The sequence below is a fragment of the Mauremys reevesii genome, linkage group 1 (genome assembly GCF_016161935.1).
Source record: "Mauremys reevesii isolate NIE-2019 linkage group 1, ASM1616193v1, whole genome shotgun sequence".
Lineage (NCBI taxonomy): Eukaryota > Metazoa > Chordata > Testudines > Geoemydidae > Mauremys > Mauremys reevesii.
In genome coordinates, this window is record NC_052623.1 from 312,825,562 (window position 1) to 312,848,023 (window position 22,462).

The 22,462-nt window shown below is 39.4% G+C and overlaps 1 protein-coding gene across 2 annotated transcripts in view; it reads left to right on the forward strand.

The window, feature by feature from the left end:
• MDFIC (MyoD family inhibitor domain containing) overlaps positions 1-22,058 on the forward strand; it is a 72,638-nt gene extending 50,580 nt beyond the window's left edge. For both annotated transcript variants that reach the window (XM_039508122.1, XM_039508126.1), the window contains exon 5: positions 18,532-22,058. In XM_039508122.1, coding sequence (XP_039364056.1) covers positions 18,532-18,779 — 248 coding nt within the window. In that variant the 3' untranslated portion in view covers positions 18,780-22,058. The remainder of the gene's footprint in view (positions 1-18,531) is intronic.
• The last annotated feature ends 404 nt before the right edge of the window (positions 22,059-22,462 follow it).

The window sequence follows — 22,462 nt, forward strand, 5'->3', positions numbered from 1 at the left end:
AGTTGTTCTTTTAACTTCCCATGTTTGCAGCGAGTCATTGGCATAGCTGAGAACATAATCGGAAAATCCTTTCTCTCAATTCTATCTTCAACAGCTAATTGTAAATCTTCAAAATAAAATGGGCAGAGTATTACTTTTTTTTAATTTAACACTAAACAACAGCAATTCAGGCCCTGAAATCTCTTATGAAGCATTGTCTTGTAACAAGAGTCTTATATGCAGACACAACTTCTCAGTAACTTAATTCTCTCTTCAAAATCAATTACAAAGCAAAATAAACCCTTCAGATGTGTGTTTAAATTGAGTCCTATTTTCCCTCCAGTCATTATGCTCCCATTTCTTGCCCCAAATGAAACTTCAGGGGATTCCCTGTAGATTTGCTGCTTTGTAGTTCAACATAGACCCTCAATACATTGTAAACACACATAGAGCATGGAAAGTTTCAATAATGACACATACTGTGCTGTGTATGCTTAGAAATGACACTGTATAGTTAGGATTGGATTGTGCAGTTTGCACAAAGGCCTGTGCAGGGGTGGCACAGAGCAACACTGCCTATGGGGCAGCACCAGAGAGATCCTGCCTCAGCTATGCATAGTCTGTCTCGGGGAAATCAGGAGTAAAGTAAGTCCTGTCAGCCTTTTTTTTTTTTTTTCCTAAACACTCCAAGTCGACTGAACAGATCAAATAGAAGTGTCCTCCTGCTTGCCCCTTGCTTCCTCTATTGTTTACTCCCCAGAGGGAGCAAGGGGCAAGCAGGAGGACCCTTCTGTATGATCCATTCGGTGGACTTCGGGTATTCTTTAAAAAAAAAAAGGGGGGGGGCAGAGAGGGCTTATTTTACTCCTCTTAGTTGTAGGGATCTCCCAAGTAATTTTGGGCTTAAACAAATGAGCTAAACTCTACCTGACAGGGCTTAGAATATAAAGTAATTGTTCATATGTGAAAACATGTATCTGTATGATATATAAAAATTACTATGGAACTGTTAGCAGGTTAACTTACTGTTTTCATTGTTTGCGTAATTCTGCTTGATACAGTTGTTGCTTCACTTCATGTCACCATTCATAAGTTGAGGTAATTTCTTACTCAAGTCCCGTAAATTAAAAATACAGTACACTCCCTGTATAGTCAAATATAATACTGTCATGTATAATCTCTAGATACAGAATTATCCAACAGCTAAAATTGGACATGTTTAATTTGGTGCTTAATACTACAGTTTTTGGAGGTGAGAACATTTGTATTGGCTCTGAATAGTTTGATCTAAGACAGCTGCTGAAATTGTTGCTCAGGTTCACCTGTTTTCAGTTTGAGTGCAGCATAGCTTTATTGTGTTGTAATTAAACTGTATGGAAGTATCAGGTGGTGAATACACATCTGTGAAAAATGTTACTTTTCTCTTCCATAACTTGGTTTATTCTGCATTGTGGTCCTATGGTGGACACTTCTGCATCTGTGTCAAAAAATAGGATAAACCTGCTGGCAACTTTTTTCAGCACTCAAGTAGTTTACTCTGCTGGAAGTGGAGGTGGAGTTCTGGAGACTGTTGGTGATGTTTGTATTAAGTCCTTATTATGCAGGAAATATTCCTCTTGCCCTCTCATCACTCATTTTGTTGATTAAACCCACAAGTGGACACACTGGTACTGGTCATTTGAAATAATGCACAGGGAATAAATCACCACTTCAGAAAAGAACATTTATCTAGAGCAGTGGTTCTCAACTTTATTTGAACATGCTCCCCTTCTGTGTGAAGGCAGAGCTGAGAGTGGTGGCTGCTGGCCGGGCACCCAACTCTGAAAGCAGCACCCTGGCCAGCAGCAGCGGAGAAGCAATTTCAGCGCTGTGGCTGGCAGTGGCACTGCCTTCAGAGCTGAGCACCAGGCCAACAGCCTCTGCTGTGCCCATCCAGCAGCTGCCGCTTTTGAGCTGCCCAGCTCTGAAGGCAGTTATGAAAATGTTACTCTTTTGTAACTTCTTATAGAAGGCTAGTTTGCTTATGATTAATCAAATGCATATTCAATCTACTTTAACTATATTCTAAGTAACAAATATAGTTAAACATACAAATATATAGGTTCACACTCCTCAGTGCTGTAACTAACATTGTACATGTATACACCTAGCAGTGGTGTGCACAAATTTTGAGCATATTTTCTAAAACCTTTTCATATTGTGAACCATATCTTTCCTAACAAAGATATTGTCTTGTGAACACCCCCTTCTCTCTTGTGCTCAATTGACAATCACATCACAATGATAGCAATTGTTTATGTAGAAAAGTAATGTTAGGAAATGTTTGTCAGGTCAGGCATATGAGGCCTGGCTACTGGTATCACATATCCAGTACAACCTGCCATGCGTTTGAGTGCTTGGCGATGGGTGGGGGAATGCCAGCTACCTATTGGACGTTTTTGGACAGTGCTTTTCATTCCATCTGGTGCTGCTGTCTTGCAGCTAGTTCTTGGTTGAACAAGGCCTGAACCAAATCCCCTATGGAGAAAACATCAAGAGGCTGGTACTGTAACTCAGCTGTGCCCTCTGGCATCTCCTGCAACTGTGCTGCCTTCAAAACATCTTGGGCCTAGTCAGTACTATGGAGAGGAGAGCTCTGGTTCCAAGTGTTAGTCTTCTTATTTTTTTTTATTTCTGCCTAGGCATACACACTGAAGGTTCAATGGATGCCTTCTTCAAACTTGCTTGTTGGAATGTGAGGACAATGTGCATGGGCATGTCAGACAATCTAGAGGAGGTCATTGACTCTAGGAAATTATGCTGTCATTGACAGAGAGCTGGAGAAGCTTGGAATCAACATAGCTGCTTTCTCTGAAATCAGACTAGCTGACACAAGATGCATGACACCTTTTTCTGGCATGGAAAAAGCAAACAAGATCACTGTGAACATGGAGTGGGTGTTGCAGTCAAAAACTCATTAGAACCCACAGTCAAATGTGCCCTTGCAGCATCAGAACATATCATATCACTAGAAGTATCTATCAGAGGTAGCTTTGCCAACACCACTAGTACAGGAAATGTTGGTTTAATCAATTGTAGTTACTCAGCCTGCAGAAAGTGTGTGTGCATGAGTGACAGGGATGGCACAGGAGTGGTATAATGTGCAGGAGTGGAAATGGCAGGGGGAAGAGGACAAATGTGGCTTATAAAGAAGGAGAAGGGCTGGTGTAAAGGGGGGGAAATATCACATTAGCAAGGATAAATGGAGGAAACTCAAAAAGGGATCAAGGTTGCAGTTCGCTGAAAGGGAGTAAAAATGAGTCAGAGAGACAAGAGTCCAGGGAACCCCAAGGAAGAGGCTCCGGTGAGCTTTAGGAAGATAAAAATCCAAATGAACCATGGACTGGGAAGAATGCAAAGATAATTTAAATAATAGTAATGACAGAAAATGAGTTGTTAATGAAAGAAGAAACCATGCTCTACTCCATACCATCCGCTGCAAACACAACAGAAACTCTCAAAGGGTAAGACAATACTTTGTATCTCTTGAAAATGTAATTTTTGAGCTACAGCTCAGAACTAAAGCTTTTTTGTTGGAAATATAGTAACTTACCTAGCTGAAGAGGGTGATGATTAGGTGGTATGTCACAGTGGTGACCATTGCATGCTGGGTTGACTCATTTTTTCCAAATACATGAATACACACTTGCTTTTACTAATTGAAATAGCCACACTGAAACTAAAAATGTTAACTTCTGTGTTAACTTTTCTTATGTTGATTCAGCGAAATAGTCTTTTGTGCAGATTGTTGGCAGCATTGTATTTCTTCTTGTTAAAGTAGCATCTCCATTACTGGAGGTTTGCAACCATGGTAGCCCATTCTGTATGGTCCTCTGCTAATCTTTTTGTGGATGAGTAGTACTGCATTTAACATTGTATTTAGTGTTCTTTATACTGATATTCCCAGATTGAGCTGTGCAGAACTCTTGCTTGGGAGCGCTGACTCTCTTAATTGTTTTCAGTTACTACTACATGTGGATAGGTTCTTCTTTGCAAACATACACTTTGAGGCCTGTATAAACAACTGGAAATGAGTAACTAGGTGAGAGTATAGCCAGTGCCTCTAAAAGCCTTTCGCTACATAGGTAAAGGAGACATCAGTATTCACTGAGTAGACTTGGAAGGAACAGTGTCCAGGAGAGATTGGAATTAATGCCGAGCTGCATCATTGCCAGGGAATAGGTGGTGAAGAGGAACAGAGAGCAGATCAGCATGTACAGGGGAGCAAGGGAGAAGAGAACCAAGTAGCAAGAAAGGATATGTAGGGGGATGTCAGGAGACCAGGCAGCAGAGAACCATGTAAAGAAGAAAGAAGGGAAAAAAGAAATGGAATAGATAGGAGGCAAGACATTTATTATATTGACAATAACTAAAAATATTTTCTATTGCTTTTCAGTCGAAGCAATTGTTATAGTTACAGTAGTGATGTTATTGGAGGGTTGCAGCCAGAGAAATTTGTGGGTGGAGCTTGACCCACGGTGGTAGCCCAGACTTTAAAGGAACACTGCTGGTGGTGGCTCTGGTCTGATGAAAGAATGGAAGTACAAGTGGCTGAGAAGATCATGTTAGAACAGTTCCTCTAAGTTTTCCTGCCCAGAGTATAGGAATGAGTATCCAGACACTGATCAGAGACTGTGAGAAGCAGTGACACTGATCAAGAGCTATATGCTGACCATTGGGCCTGCGGGGAGGGGTACTCAGCCCAGCCACAAGCAACTCAGTTGACTGGAGGAAGGGCAAGGAGGGGTGGTGTGAGAGAAACCTTCACATCTAAGGGGAGGAAGACCAGCTGAGCAGAGCGCCTTCAGGTATTAATGCTTATGGAGGGATGAGTAAGGAAGGAGGTTCCAGCCTGGTAAGAGTCTCCTTCACAGGAACACTGTTGAATCTGAGAGCACAAGCAGCCGAGACCCTTCCACTCTCAGGTAACTGCTTTGTGTGTGGGCAGCTAGGCAGTTTCTGACAGGTTTTCCCAAATATGGATTGCAAATATGGGTGGGTCTGTGTGGCAGAATCCAGCGCCCGTAAGAAGAGAACAGAAAAAATGGTGGTCCCAGTGCAAGTTAATGGGATCAGGTCCAAGGCTTAATAGACTCAGAGTGTAATCAGATGATGGTCAAGAGGATACCAGGCTAGCATCAAGGGAGAGCCATTAGGTGCCACATTTCCACTGTGCATCCTGGGGGATATATGCCTCATACCCCACAAGGTGGGTGTAGGTAACAATTCAGAACCACACAGACATGGCCCATGTGGAGGTGACCACGAACCTAGCCTACCCTGTTATAATTAGGCAGGACTGACAGTTTTGGGGAATTGATAGAAGTGGGCCCCAGGAAGGCCCTGGAGGAAGAAAGTGGGGAGTCTGTGGACACAATGGGAAGAGACCCATTTATAGCAAGACCTGGAACGATCACAGGAAGCACTTCACACTTATCTTATAGGCACTCCAGGAAGCCAGTCTGACAGCCAACTCTACTAAATGTCAATTGGCCAACCATAAAGTAAACTTCCTGGGATATATTGTGGGCAGAGGGTGGTTACTCCCATTGGTGGTGAAGGTGGGAGGTGGTTACTCCCATTGGGAAAGGTGAAGGCCTTGTCAGAATGCCCAATTCCTTTTAGAAAGAAACAAGTATGTCGCTTGCTGAGGCTAGCGGAATACCATAGGTAGTTCATCTCCTACTTTGCCACAGTTTGTGCCCTCTTAACAATCTCCAAGGAAGATTGCCTCACCAAGAAAAATCTGCTGGACTCAAGCAACTGGCAAAGCCTTCTAGGTATTAAAATGACTGACCCAGGAACCTGTTTGGTTTCACCCCAAGTTCTCAAAACCTTGCATTTTGCAAATACATCTGACGTTGCTCTTGGAGCCTTACTGTCACAAGAAGTGGGGGAAAAGGTGGAACATCCTATCCTTTATCTTAGCAGGAAGTTGCCCCCCCCCCCAGGAAGTTGCCTATTCAGTGATGGAGAAGGAAGCCCTCACGCTAAAGTAGATTGTAGGTGTGCCTGTGGGGTCACACATTCCAGCTGGTGATTGATCATACACCCCTACAATGGCAACAGTCTGTGAAGAACCACAACTCAGAAATACTACAGTGGTATACATCTCTGCAAACATATTGCTTTAAAGTGCTACATGCAGTTGGCAGAGAGAATAAAAATGCAGATTTCTGTCTGTCAACACAAGTCCACCTGGCAAATCCAGAGCTGAGTGGAAGAGTATATGAAGGGGTTTTCAGACATTATGCTAAATCAGAGCAAGGCATGAGGAGCAGTACTAGATCAGGGAGGCCTGCCCCTCAGCAGGTGGAGGAACAGTTTTTAAAATGGTTTTGGTAGCCCAGGGACAGGGGGATGGTGTTATAGACCAGGTGTTATAGTGGGAAAAGTGAATACAGCATTGGCATGGCCACTCTGGAAACTGTGATCCATATTCTCTCCCACCCCGCACACACTAGGGTTACCACTTGGCTGGTATCTGACCAGCCTGGCTTTTTTTATATGGATTTGCCAGTTGCCAGAAAAATAATTTAATCTGCCAGGTTTTTATTTTTACCTGAGTCTAAAGATTTGCATTATCAACACAATACACTGGGATATCTAATGTTAAAAGTTAATATCCAGCTACAGATGCTGCAGTGTTCCCACTTCCTCAGTTTAAGTGATGACAGATCAAAACTGTTGAAAATACAGCAGCTGTCTGCCCACTACCAAACCTTTGGACTGATGAGTGGAATCACCTCAGTGTTGAAGTGGTTAAAAGTGAGCTTTGCATTAGACGCAACCTCTGCTATTCCTGTCTGGAATTCTACGATGCTGCCGTTAAAAATAAGAAATGGCTAGAAATGGCAAAATGAAATGGTAAATACAAATTCAAGAAATAGATTCAATGGATTTGTTTTATGTATAAAGTTCCAGAGCGTTCACATTAAAGTGTATAGATAAAATATAGACTCAATGCAGTTTGGGAAAAATAATCTCAATGATGATGCACACAAACAAAGCAGCTTGGATAAATAGGATCCCAGTGTAAAAATAAAAAATGGAGTTATCAGTCTTCTCTAGATGTGTTCTCTCTCTAGACACTATAACTGGCTGTTGAGTGGGAGGCGGGTTGTGGATTTGTCTTGTGGTTAAGTTGCAGCGGGCTTCCCTGGGGGGGTGGTGTCTTTTTTTTTTTTTTTTTTTGCATTTCAAAGGTGGTAACCCTAACACATACCTTTTGACTGGGGAACCCAAGAGAGGCCCTGAAGCAGAGGACTACACTGATATTGCTGAGCCTGTGACTGTGCCCCAAACAGAAGAGCCACAGCCCATTAGGAAGTGACCTACAGGGATGTGCAATTTGGGGTGGACCAACAAGTGGTGTGGACACTGGAACTCCCCTTCAGGACCCTGGGTTGGGACCCAGGTCCCCCTCTATTCATGACAGAATACCAAGGGGAGGAGAGAGGATACACTGGAGGGAGAGGCATGCTGTATACAACCCAGCAGGACTCCATCTAGATCAGTGTTTCTCAAACTGGAGTCACCGCTTGTATAGGGAAAACCCCTGGTGGGCCGGGCGGGTTTGTTTACCTGCCCCGTCCGCAGGTCCAGCTGATCGCAGTTCCCATTGGCCACGGTTCGCCGCTTCCAGCACCTCCCATTGGCCTGCAGCGGCGAATCGCAGCCAGTGGGAGCCGTGATCAGCTGGACCTGCGGACGCAGCAGGTAAACAAACCCGCTCGGCCCACCAGGGGTTTTCCCTACACAAGCGGTGACCCCAGTTTAAGAAACACTGATCTAGATTCTAGACCAAGGCAGGGAGGGGATAGCTCAGTTGTTTGTGTATTGGCCTGCTAAACCCAGGGTTGTGAGTTCAATCCTTGAAGGGGTCATTTAGGGATCTAGGGCAAAAATCTGTCTGGGAATTGGTTCTGCTTTGAGCAGGGGGCTGGACTAGATGGCTTCCTGAAGTCCCTTCCAATCATGATATTCTATGACAGGAAAATTCTGGAGCCATTGCAAGGCCCGCTGGCTGTCAGACTATCAGGGCCTACCAATTACAGTAGCTTTGGTAGCTCTAAGTATTGGTAGTAGGATAAACAGAGGGAGGGAATACTGCAGATTCCAAGGTATCCTTATCTACTTTAAACTGGCAATATTTAAAAATTGTATCATTTTCCTTATCAGATTATGTGTTTCAAGAGCTCATATTCTGGGCCCTTGTGAAAGCTTTCTTTTGTTGCGCAAGGTTATATGCCTGTTTGTTTCAGGTAGCTTTTTAATTTCCCTGAAGAAGAGAAATGACTTTTGCTAGCTTTTAAAATGCTTATACTATCATGTGTCTTCTCATGTTTTGCATTTTTATATTTTTTCCCCAAACTAGGGAGAACGGTGCTGTGTATGTGGCCCGTTTGTATTTTTAAAATTCTAGTTCAGTATTTTGCTTAGGAATATTGAATATTTTCAAGGTGGTGTGCACAGCAGCTGCAGAGGGGTTTGTTCACATAGATAACAGGGTTTATGCTGTTACCTCTTGAACACCGCTCTGTAAATGTACACCATATCTCTATTTAATTTAATTATTATTATCATCATTATTTTACTTTTGCTCAGCTGGCTTCTCTTCAGCTTGTCTCTTGTTTGTCTCAGACTGCTGTGCTGCTTTGGTTGTGGCCTGTCTTTTCTGACAGTGCTCAGTGTTTATCCTTGGCTTTCCCCAGGTCTGCTCCTCCTATCTGCATGAGACCTGTAACACCTGCTGAGACTTCTGTTCATCTCTCTGTATGGGCCTTGAGCAAACCCCTGCTGAGGACCTCAACTGCCACTTTGATTGCGGTTTTGCCCTTTTTGATTCTTGCTGCGAGACAGCAGAGTGCTTGGGAGATTTGTTTTGAGTTGTCTGAACTCTGTGAATATAGTAAGCTAAAAAGCTGACCAAGGTCAGCATTCTGCAAGTGAGCTTATTTACCATTACAGACATGAAAACCTTTTATCATATATGACCTGCCTGCCTGGTATGAAAGCTTATTGGGTCAGTTTGTGACAGGTTAGTGTCAAGTATTACAAAAGAAGCAAAGATCAGCCTGTATGTGTGTTTTTTCTTTATGTGTTGGAATTTAACTTTGGCTGATCTTGTGCCATTTAGATGGTCATGTAATGGAGCTCTTAAAATCTATTTGTTATACAGATCTACCCAGTTTAAATAAAAGAAGGTTTCAGAGTAGCAGCCGTGTTAGTCTGTATCCGCAAAAAGAACAGGAGTACTTGTGGCACCTCAGAGACTAACAAATTTATTTCAGCATGAGCTTTCGTGAGCTACAGCTCACTTCTTTGGATGCACCTATGTTCCATTCTATGCATCCGAAGAAGTGAGCTGTAGCTCATGAAAGCTCATGCTTAAATAAAAGAAGTGGGTGGAGATAGCAGAAGGGAAGCTAACCTGAGTAAATACTTGTTTCAAACTTTAATATTTAACTTGGATACTGAGTAATTGTTAATGGGTATAAAGAAGATGAAAAATGTTGTGCTAATACTACTATTTATAATAATTATTGTGACCTTTAAAAACAAAATGACATTAAAATATATAACTAAAAATGAGGAATGATTTGACAAACTTTGGTTATGGAAAGTTAAGTTTAGGCTGCAAGACTTTACCCTAACTTAGATCCTTGCTGTTTGTATGTAGCTAAAGTTACTTTTTTTTTTAAAGGAGTTATCATCCAATTGCAGCAATGTGCTGCATGTATGCAACCACTAAGATACTGAACACTTTCTTAAAAGAAATATTGATAAAGAAAGGGACCATTTGTTTTCAGAAAGTATAGTTCAAATTGAGAAAGAGTAGTTTTTAAACCAAAGTTTGCTGTTAAATATAATTTTTGTGGGAGCCCTGGTTGAGTTTTGTTCATTTTTGGGTCTTTTGCTCCCTAAATTGTGAGGAGTGAACCTCTCATTTGGAAAAAAAGATAGTAAGAAATTAAGACTGCCAGGTCCAAACCTAGCTTGGATCTTTGCCATTCAGCAGTACACAATTTCAATCAAGTTAAGAAGCACTGATGAGTTTGAAGAAAGTCCTTTACATCCTCATCTGGAAGAATGATAGAAGTTCATGAATAATTTCCCATGAATAATGTTCTCCACAAATTCAGAATATCTTTTGCTTACACAGGTTCCATAAGGAGATCATGATTTCCTCAAATGCATTAATTTTTCAAAAGTTTTCAGCAACATTTTGCAATTTTTTTAACACTATGGCTTGCTTTAGAATAGTTTGCTGTGAAAATTTTACTCTAGAAAATTCAAGCTATTAGTTGTTGTTTCTGTTCCCAGACTAAATGAGCATAAATATTATAATTGGGAGGGAGGGAGGAAGAAGCCATTTGGGCCTTAAATCTCTCAAGGAAACAGCTGTTAAACAGATTACGGCGCTTAAAACCTGTATGGGTTTTGCCTAAGGTATCATTTATAAGCAAATTAAGCTACTACAAAATATGCATTGGTTGGGTACAACGTTTAAATGTTAACCTTCTCTTGCCAAATCTACAGAAAGTAACTCTGTGCGTATGCACTGTCTGAGCTGCAGAACCTTGACTAGCTTGTGGTATTTATTGCCTGTTTGCTCTGACACTGACAAGGAGTTTTTAGAACCCTGTCCAAGAAATCTTAAAATACAGGGGGATGTTCCAGAGGACTGAGGGGAAAAAAAAGTTACTAGTGTCCTAATAGTTAACAAAAGCTCAATGGAATGACCTGGGTAACTTCAGGCTGGTTAGCCTAATGTTGATACCAGGCAAAATCATGGAAAGGCTGATTTGGGATGCAATTAGTAAATAATTAAAGAATGATATAATAATTAATGCCAATTGACATGACTTTAGGGAAAATAGGTCTGGTTGAACTTGATATTGTGTTTTGATAAGATTACAAGTTTGGTTCATAAAAGGAACTACGTCATTCTTAGTCTTCTGTAAGACTTTGTACTACACAATAATCTGATTACGAAAACAGCACTATTCAAAATCAATGTAGCGCATGACTAACTGATATGTCTCAAAAAGTAACTGTAAATGAGGAATTGTTGTCCAGCAGCAGTGTTTGTTGTGGCATCCCACTGGATGGCCCAATGTTCTTCAATATTCTTTTCAACGATATGGAGGAAAACACAAAATCATTGCTAGTTTGCAAGAGACTGTTGCAGTAACATTGATGAAGTACACCTCTACCCCGGTATAACACCACCCGATATAACACAAATTCAGATATAACATGGTAAAGCAGTGCTCCGGGGAGAGGGGGGGCTGACTCTCTGAGAGAGAATCAATCAAGTTCGCTACGTGGTTTCAAGATTTTTTGGCTCCCGAGGACAGTGTTATATCGAGGTAGAGATGTGGTAAATAATGGTAAAGTCAGGTCACTTCCGTAGAGCAATCTGGATCACTTCGTGAACTGGGCTGATTTGAGTAATGTAAGTTTTAATACAGCCAGAAGCAAGTTCATACATCACAAATGAATGTGATCACAGGTCACACTACACAAAAGGGCTAAAGAGTGTGTTTGGTAACCAACAGACAGAACCCCCCCCAGTCCAGCAGAGCAGAGAGAAGAGAGTAAATGCAATATGGTGATGTATGATCAGGTAAAGTAAGAGAGGAGGGGGGGTGTGTTTTCTTCTGTATATATTTTTAATGAGAGATCACTACTGAAATTTTTGTCAGTTCTCTCTCTCACACTTTTAAAAAAAAAGGATTAGAAATTATTAAATTGTTTTAGATTTGTGGATAGGAGAGTGAAAGAGAAAAGGTCTATGTACAAGGTTCTCTCTTCGCTCCTGTCTTCCTCTGTGCACCCAGACCACTTGGCAACACTCTGCTAGTAAACAACACATGCAGTATTTACGATTCCCCCCCAACTTACTTTACAATGTTTGCAGCCATATATAATAGAATATAATATAATTCCATTTTAGCCCGAGGAGAGAGAGAGAGAGAGGAGTCTCTCCTCTCTCTCTCTCTTTGCCCTGGCTCTCAAAGCTTGCCTGCCCCCTCTCTCTCTCTTCTCTTTTTCTTCTTCTTTCTTCTCTACTCCTTCTACTCCCAATTTAAAAAACACTTTAACTCTCTCCAGACCATTCCAATCTATCTTTGCCTGCCCAGCTTACTATGGGCGATTTAATTGGCGATACAGTGATCAGAGTGCTGTATAGTTGCTGTTGCCCAGCACTCTGACACAGTCTGTTATAGAGCAAGTTCTACCTGAAAAAAAAAAAAAAAAAAAAAAAAAAAAAAAAGTCCTTCACCATTAACTTTAAAAATATATTATATGGTGGGGGATGGGGTCACTGGGGGTGGGGGGGGGGGACTGGGGATGAAGAAAAGAATTAAATAAATGCTGACAGGGGCGGCCCCCTAGTTTCTCCCTACACTATATATTTAGGAAGTGTCCCATTTTTAAAAATGGATGAATGAAGGGAGTTTCTCTGCACAAAGAAATAGATTGTTGAAGTTAGCATGTCACTGAGGTGAATAGTGGCTTTAGTTCAAACCTTCGGCTTCTGTGGATTATCAGGAGACAGTTTTAGGTCCAGCAGCCCTACTTTGTATTACAGTATGAAGAAGACTGTCTCTGCAACAGAAAATAATAGGTGTTTAAAAAGTTGCAAAAAGACACCCTCCACTTCCAGGTTGCTGACTTTATTCTTTTTCCATAATCTTCACTCATCTTTGGGAATATAAAATGAAACTCATGTTCCAGATAGTTGGCTTAATGTGTTCCACTTCTGACTCATCTGTAGCACCTGCTATGTTTTTTTATGTAAGTGGAAATAAAACTCCATTGGAAACAATCTTTCATACAAGTACTATCATCAAAAATATTTGTGCTTATCCAAGATGTTCTAGTTAAGTGATCTATAAGGACTTGGTTTTGGAGCCTGGGAAAAAGTGTTTCAGAATCTTATGAAAGGAGTAGGAACATAACTGTCTGCAAAGGGGTATTGGAAAACCTGAAATTACCTTTATGACTGAATCCTGTGCAATATACTAGTGGTGTGTGTCCTGTTGCCTTTAAGTAACTGGCTTCCAAAGAAGATAAGGGACCCTCTACCATCTGCTAAGAGAGAGTTCATCTAGGCCAAGTGACAGAGATACTTAATAGTTTTGGAGATGAAAAACTAGAATACGTCTGCTAGTACCACAGTCGGGCATGTGTGTGGTTTCTGCACCACGTTGATCTGTTGCACATGCTCATAAACCCCAGGTTTCTTATTGCCATTAGGAAATACAACATGACATGTCTCCTCTACTTCTCTGTCAGTCTCCACTTTAAAGAAGCTAAGAAATACTGTCTTTATGACATGCTTAGATGGGATGTTGCAATAATTGTGCCTACAAATTTACCCTAATTATGAGCTCAGCTGTAAGAAGTGAATGTAAGTTCATAAGATGTCACAATAACCAATAACAACAAACATTGATGGGAAAACTACAAAAGTGAGACAGACTGAATTAGTCCCAACAAAAAGTCCTACTGATATAACTGAAGGACTGTGTTAAGATCATGCCTGGTAAACAAGAACAGTGTGCGAGTCACATCAGTGAACCAAAATTGTGGGTCCTTAAAGAAAGAGACTTGGTGAAGCTCATTCCAAGAGCCACATTTTTCCACCATCATGGCTGCTTCTCCACTGTCTCTGGGGCCCCAAACCTTTGTCATCCTGATTCTGAAAATTATCCTGCCAGACTGGGCCAGAGAGTGGGGAGCCAGGCGACATCACTGCCTCCAATGGCTTTGACTGTATCTCAGATATCACTTTGAATGTGAGACTTCTCTTCCTTGTGCCTCCCCTCATGTGTCTTTTTTCTTCCCCTACTTTATTTCTTCTCTTTCTGATCCTTCTCTTTTTTCTAACAGTGAGGTTGCACGTGGGAGACAACACCAGAGACAGAAGCTGCATTTCTATCTTTGCGGGTTTTTTCTCTCTCCTTTTGCAAGTGTTTGTCTTCTTTTGTTTTCTATGAAACATATCAAACTTTAACAACAGCTCGCTACAAACTATCCCTATAAACTTCTCTTTTCCCCAAAAGGACAGTTATCTTTAATGCCATCGAAGAGACTGACAAATAAGAGGATTTTCCCTTCTAAAAATGCTCCCCAGCTAAAGGGAAAGGGAGCAAAGAAAGTTGCTAAAATGAAAACTTTATTCAGTGCTTTACATTTCAAATCCTTTAACTGCTTTTCCTTCTTTTTTTGAATCTTTCATAAAAGGTTTAAAGGATTTCTAATAGTGTGCTAAGCAGGCTGAGGTCTCTGTATGCCAAATCCTGAACCTTGTTTAAAGTTGTTTAACGTTGGACAGTGACTTGGTTATGTTAATACCTTTGGTCCATATATTCCATCTAAATTAATACAACTGGAACCCCACTCTTACTAGTGTGTTCTATTCAACATAACCTCCAGGTCTGTAGTACCTTCGGCACCAACCAAAGTGTAGAGATTTTGGAGAAACTACTGAGAGTCACCAAATATCTGAGGTTAGGTGGATGTGGTGATAACTTGCCCATCACAACATATTGTATAATCTTCTAGTCCAACAGCTGTTCAGAGTCCAGTAGCACAGGGAGAAAAAAAGTTTCATTAATGTTTCAACTTTGCCCTTGAAACATGGCCCAAAATTTTTGTTCATCATACAGATGAGTCACTGGTCACTGAAAGGATAAAGAAAGTAACACAGATGTTATGCCTTTTTTCTTTTCATTCTCTGAAGTCTATGTAGGCTAAATAAACCCCATAGGAAACAAAATACCTTCTGAGTGGAGAATGTGTGAGTTTGCTATCAGGGCAGCTTAAATCAGAATAAACAGTATGTGCATAAGTTTCTGCTTCACTCCTGTGAAGAAGAGATGAAAGAAAAAACATCCATAGTGACACCCATAATAGAACCATCAGCCAAAATTAATAGTGCATCATTTCTTTGTGTAATTGAGCATACATGGATAGCTTTGGCCTTTGATAATTAGCCAAGAGTGAAGTAGCTTTATTTAGACCAACACAATTGGTCTGCTTCAGTAAATATCTACATAATGGAAAGCTTTGCAGGTTCCACGGAATATCTTTCACTACACTGAGAATTGAAAAGTAGACTCTGGTGAGTTTTGCCTCTTGCTTTAAAAGCCAGTATATCAATCTAGTGCTATATCCTGAGTGTGTGTGTCTGTCTGCTTCTCTCTCTGATTTACACATCGCTGGAAAAGGAGGCAGTGACGAAGATTAGTGTATGTGTTTCTTTATTTTGGCCTTTATCTCTCTGTGTAACAGTTCTGAAATGTCCTGCAGTCTACTCAAAATCATTAGATTTTGATTTTGTTGATGCTTTTGTTAAAAAATTCTGTGTTCTATACACCAGTTTTCTGTCATTATTAACCTCTGTCTATCTGCCTGTCTTGAGGGTAGAGAATAGTAAAAAATAACTCCAGTTCCTCAAATGTGGAAACTCCTTAGACTCCTGTGACTGTTATCTTCTACCTCTAGTTCCTTTACATCAAAAATCAGAGAGGAAATTGTACCTGAACAAATCTAACATCTCCATGACAACAAGCTAATTAATCACCATCAGTGTGGCTTTGGTCATCTTCACTCAGCTAATATTTCCCAACTTCATTTCACATATCTGTTGAGTTTTGGAGGAAAGTCATTGATATAGGTATAGGGTTTTTTTCATATAAAGAAGCCACTTTAACAGACATAAGCATTGGGTTTTTAAAAAAAAAATGCTGAAGCTTATCAGCATTTGCCTCTTCCAGTTCTCCTTCCCACACAATGATAAGGAATTTTGAGAAAGTTGTTTTGTTTTTCTTGCTCGCTCCCTAGCTTTACTGCATCTTGAGGGTTTATTCTGGGCCACCTCTATTCATTATTTATATAAATTCATTTGTTGGCTTAAGTACTGCACCTAACCTAAGATATTTATGTATGCAGATGACAATGTTCTTACCTACTGCAACTGATAATCCTCTTGTCAACACTTTCCTGTGTCAACTGGCTCAATGAAAATCACCTCATTCATTTATTTTTTAAACATGAGAACTGAAGCTTTGCTGTTTCCTACCAAAAATTCTGATTGGGCTTTAATTTCAAAAATACACATTTATCATTTCAATTTCTCAGCTATTAAATGTATGTAAAGACCCATAAGTCTTGCTTGATCACAATCACTCAGGGTATATCTATGCTGCAAATGAAGATGTGATTGGCAATATGGGCTTTGGGATGGGTTAGCTGTGCCAGTACAAGCCCGCCAGCAACTCTGTACTCAGGTTGCTGAGTTGGGCTAAATTAAAGATAGCATAGATGTGCTTACAATCACACCTTTACTTACAGTGTAGATGTATCTTTAGTACGTACACTGACTTAAGATTTCTTCCAAATTTAGTTTGGACATTGCCTACTATAAATAAGTTAGTAAGCTCATTTATTTTACCACATCTGGACTTCACAGATATAGTTTGGTCAAGTTTTTCCATAAAGCCTTTCAAAATGTGACATGGCCTATAAGCAAGCATCTAAAATTGTAACTGTATTCTTGAGCACTATATTATCATCGCTATTGCCTCTGGTTACATTTGTAGGTTAGCATGAAAATCACCTTGCCATAACTGTTTATCAATAGCTAAGCCGTTTGGCATCAAATGTTTTTGAAAGGACAAACTAACTTACAAATGTACCAATAGAAAAAACACTAGGACTAAATTTTCTCCCTTGAGTTCTAAATTAGATTAACAATATTTAGATTTTAGTCTGTCTAATTTTCAAAACTGATTGCCCACTCTGATCAGATTTGTTTTACGTCCAAGTGAACCATTCATTTCTTACAACAAATATTCCACAGCTTTAAAGATGTTACTCTGTAGTGACCTTTTGCTTTAAAAAGTCTTGCAACTTCAAAATTTTCATTTGTGTTCCAAGTATTCCTGTCTCTCACAAATTAAATATACTCCTCCCCAAATAGTATCTGTTGCTGAATGAAGAACACAAAATTAAACTTGTGTGCATGATATATGCAGCTATATCTGGAGAGGGGGTTCTGCTGAGCATTTCAGAACATACTGTATGTAACTGGGTTTCCTTTGCATTGATTTTGATGAAAATCTGATAAATGTATGCCTCAATACTATAATTTTCTTCTCATTGCTCAGTGCTTTGCTATTCTTCCAGTCTTTGTGTGTTTCCCCATCCTTTATCATAGAATTAGAACAAAATATCAATGATAATTATTTGATGTGATTCCATGTATTCATTGTTTGGGTGCCATCTCTCCAGCTGATAATGTGTGGGATACTACTCGAGTGCACTTTCTCATTTACTATGTGTGACTTACCAGTGCCCATGACAGCAGGATATTTCAGTTCAGGTTTAGTTCTAATTTCCAGTTAGCTTTAAAAATTAATTAAATCTAAGACTAATAAGAGAATTGTGCAGAGGAATAATTTAAAATGTGGGATCAGATCAGATTTTTTTTTCATTGTTGAAAATGTAGATGTATATATGGCATGTTGATATGGCTGTTTTTGAGATTAGCCTGATATCACAGAGAAAGCAAGATCCTCATGCTGTGGTGGCATCTCCTTTGCTATAACTACTTTTTTCCATAAATATCAACAAAACAGGCAAGCACATAATTTATGCATAAATTATAGGCAGCTGTGACCAACTCTCAATTCATAAAGTCTCAGTGTTCTGTTTTTGACTTTGTCTCTTGAGATTTTGTTTCTCTTATGAATTATGTCTCATGAAGGTAATTCTCAAAATAGGTGGGTTTGATTTGACTTGAAACGTGGGTTGAGGTATGGTTCTTAATTCCATTCCTCCCCCCAGCACCAGTTCTCCCGTCCTTAGTAACACAACTATAAATTACAAGTAACAAAGGTTCCCGATTATAGTATGAACAGTAAAATTGTATTGTACCTTTGCCACACAAACTGATCCTGCAACAAGAAACTAACATGTTCATATGCCAGCTCTGTGGTTGGTACCACATCGGACACAGATATGAAATATGGTGAGTTTACAATCTAGAAGACAGATGCAAAGGTGGACCAAAAGGAAGCAGTCACTTTAGATAACTGGATATTTCTTCCATAATCTGGTTATTTATGGGTGTTGTGGAAGAAGTGAGTCTGAAGACAAATTTGAATGAGGAGGTGATAGAGATATGCAGAGGGCAGTGTGAAATCAAGAGTAGAGAAAGGACATGCAGTCTGGCATCGAGGCTAGCATAATTGACTAATGGAGGGAGACGTACAAGATGAGATCCAAGATTTAAGCTGGCTGTATTGTGACCTTGAAGAGGAGGACACAAAATTTCAACTTCCTGTTGCAGGGGAGGGGAAGCTTTGCCGATTGTAAAGCAGTGCTGGTAATTATTATGTGACATATTTGCACATAAAATGTAATACTGATTTGTCCTTTTTTTTCCTCTTTTTTTTTTATATGCGGCACACTACAAAACTGGTACTTACGAAGATTGCTGTGTTCACTGTATCCTGGCTTGCTTGTTTTGTGAGTTTCTCACCCTCTGTAATATTGTTCTGGGACAAGCTTCCTGCGGCATCTGTACATCGGAGACCTGCTGTTGTTGCTGTGGGGATGAAATGGGGGATGACTGTAACTGCCCATGTGACATGGATTGTGGCATAATGGACACTTGTTGCGAATCATCAGACTGCTTGGAAATCTGTATGGAATGCTGTGGGATTTGTTTCCCAACATGAAATATTTGTATCTCTTTTTTTTTATTCTGTTTAAAAACTGGAGAGCTTTTTAAAATACTTTTGAAGATAAATAAGGTAAGAGTCTCACACAGCAACCTAGTATTTGCACTGTTAACTTGCTATGTTTAAAGAATCTTTAGAGAAAACGAAAAACCTGTACTCTAACAAATGTTTTATGGTTTAGTATGTGAAATTCTAGTTACTTTCCAACCCTTTTTGGCTTTGCAAATGGGACAGTTGGCTGCAATCAACTTAAAAGCCTGATACAACAGGCCTTTCTTGGTTAAAATAGCAAAGTTTTTGGCCAGAGAAAAGACTGCAAAGTAGCCTAAATATTTCCCCCTCACCTACTTTAATGCTTAAATGCTTGAATAGTCTTCCATACCTAACACACTTTTGCAGGAGGTCTTGAAAGCAAAATGTCTTTATTTCAACCTTTTATGGTTTGAAGTAACCTTGGCCTATTATATTTTAAAGTGAATTTAAAATATGCAGTGGGAATCTACAATTGGTCTTGGTGCAGTGGTCACATTGAAATGTTCTTCTCTTTTGAAATATTCCATTGGTTTGAGAGAGATTCCCTGTGCTTATAAGGGTGAATACTGGGAATAGGTGAAATTCCAGGCATATTAAGTCAATGAGAGTTTTGTCATTGACTTTAAAAGGGTCAGGATTTCACCCACTGTCTTCCAAACCAGAAGAAACTTTTTATATGGGACCTGTATTTCCCTTCAGTATTAATGTTACTTGAAATGATCAATTTTAGAACAAGGTTTTGAAAGCCCAGGTAACATACCATTTCTCAGTTGGACTAGATAGTCAAAATCACTCTAGTTATTTAAAGGAATATCATCAAAAATAACTTCAGATTCTAAACCTACCAGTTTTTGTGGCTTTACAACCACATTTCCTAATTTAATTTTCTCCCCTTCCCCTCCCACCCCTTTCCTCTGCTGTAGGAAAAATCCACACAAATAGGGGAAATGGTCAGTCAGAGAAAATAGTGAAACCAACTAGACGGGAAGTACGATCACGTGCAGAAAGTAAACGTATGAAATATCTTATTCTCAAATATTGGTTCTTTTAAGTGTTACTTATAAACAGTATGTAAAGAATTTTCAAATAGTTAGTTTTAAGCTGACTGTGTCTCTTTAAAACCAAAGGAACTATAGTAATGTCTTTTAAAAATACATAGGATTCAATGGGCCACATTTTTCTCTTAATTACACCATGTAAATCTAGATTTTCTCAGTATAATTGAGAACAGATTCTGGCCCAATTTAGCTGGTGATTACACATTTTCCAGATGTTGGGAAATAATGGTGCCCATTTACCTTAGCATCTGCTAGTTTCTCCCCTCAATACCTCTGCCTCATTTGTTCTGTTATGTAAACTACCTGTATATCTTGATCTCACATGTTTAACTTTGCTATCTAGACTCCATATTTCCTGTTTGTAGTTTGTTGGTCCTAGTTGATTTAGGTCTCACTACAACAGTCCTTGATGGGTAATATCACATTTCCTTAAAGTGAATTGACCCTAAAACAGTTCTTTTCAATGTATGCAAATGTGACAAACTGAAAGAGCATGGGAATGTGAAATTCGTTGTCAACACATTGTTCTTACCTAGGGCCTGGTTCTGCAAACACTGACTAGTAGTGCTTACTACTGTGAGTTCTCACTGAAAATGATAACCTTAAAATAGCTGTATCCTTCACAATTCTGTTGATCTAGGGAGGTGTTTCCTTCTGCCTTGACCTCTCCAGGATTGTGGTATATTCCAGTTCAATGCAGATTTATTCAGCAGGTATCTTTATCCATTTTTGACAGTAACTACAGTAGCTATTCCCATCTGTTTTTGCTGCATAGATAGATCCAGATTCTGATCTCACATTAAGGTGAACCAGGTGTTTCTCCACTGTCAGCATTTTCCAATGGTGTAACTTCATTAAGGAAGTGCTCAGCTATTATGATAATGGACACTATACTAAAAAACGACATAGTTAAATTGATAAAATCACTGAGCTCAGAATCAGGCCCTTGGGGCTCATTTATGACTCCTTAGAGTCTGAACCACACTGGGACGGGGGAAGAGGCGTGCTGGCTGAGTGGCAGTGCCTGGAGGCGTTTTGCCTTTGTAAGATATAACGCCTCTGGGGAAACTGGGGGCATCACAGTGAGCAGTGGGACTTGATGCACCTTCCCCCAGCACAACATTGGTGGATGTCACTACAGTGGTGTTGGGGAAATGTTCTCTGGGACCACATACCACTGAAGACTGTGTTAGCTGTGCCATCCCCTGTGTTGCTTAGCAGAGCCAAATAAGCTATGGCTGTCCCTTGTTTTGAATGCGCTTGTGAGTCAGGGGAGAAGGGCTTCCTATGTCTTCTCCTTGTGCCAGAGGAGTCACATTTTGGTTTATAGGTTTCTGGAAAACTGAACATCTGCATTATTAAGCTTTTAGTAAATATTAAATTTTAAGAATTGTTTAGTATTGCTCTTGAAAATAAATTACTATACCACAGGCTGCTATAGATGGGCAAACAATTATGGTCTATGCAAACTACTTTTTCATGGTTTAAGGTTTGTTTGTTCACTTAGATTGTTATACACACAAATGTTTCTGCTTGTAGGATACTTTTCATTCTTTTTTCTGAAGAGTATAGTTCCCATATTGTTAAACCAAAACCAAGAAGAGCTCTGTTTATAATTTCTATATAATCAGAATCTGGATATTTAGGTATACCAATTTTAATACTTCTCTTGTGCCCACTTGATTTGTGAAATATTAGGAAGTGGAAATACTGGCAGGTTATAGGACATATAAAGCCTGCCAATGACTTGGAACTATCATCAGATTATTGCAGATTTAATTCTGAAAATTTTAACTGTGTGATTTAACATTTAAATCTATTCTGCTACTCTTTGTCATAGAAATATTAGCACTTTTGTAATATTTATCTCTGCAGCAGAGAATATTAGTGAGTAGTTTAAAGAACTTCTTTTTTATATTTATATTCTTAAATTTCTCTTTTGTTATGTCCGCTCTGTAGGCAATCTTATGAGCATCTTGTGTAATAAAAACAAGCAGAACTAAAAGTAGACAATGTGAAACTGTAGTTTAAATAAAAAATCAGTACTTGTCAAGTTTGTAAAATTTCTGGTGAACATTCACAGTGTTTCAGTTTTATAGTTTATAGTTCTGCAAACTGGCCCTGTTTTTTACAAATTGGTAAGTTACTATTTGTATTTTATATTAACTGGATCTGTGTAATTATAAAACACTATTTTGAAATAAAAGAACTTTATTTTAAAATTTTGAACTACTTTGTTATTATGTTACTGTCTTATTACTGTTTTGCATTTTAACATCATGTGGAAGTTTCTGCATACAGACATTGCTTTATGCGAGAGTTCCTGCTACAGCTTGTGATCTTTGGGTGACTCACAGTGTGAGTGAACCAGTATCGCTATGTACAGTTTTGCACAACATAGCAGATTTAGACTTTAAAATTTCCGAAGAAATAACTTGGGACTTCATAATATGGAATATATTTAAAATACATTTTGTGTAAGTTAAACACTAGTGGGACAAATTTATCCCTGGTGTAACTCCATTGACTACACTAAGGATGAATTATTGTATTTTTAATATATTCACTGACGTATCCATTTCAAATTAC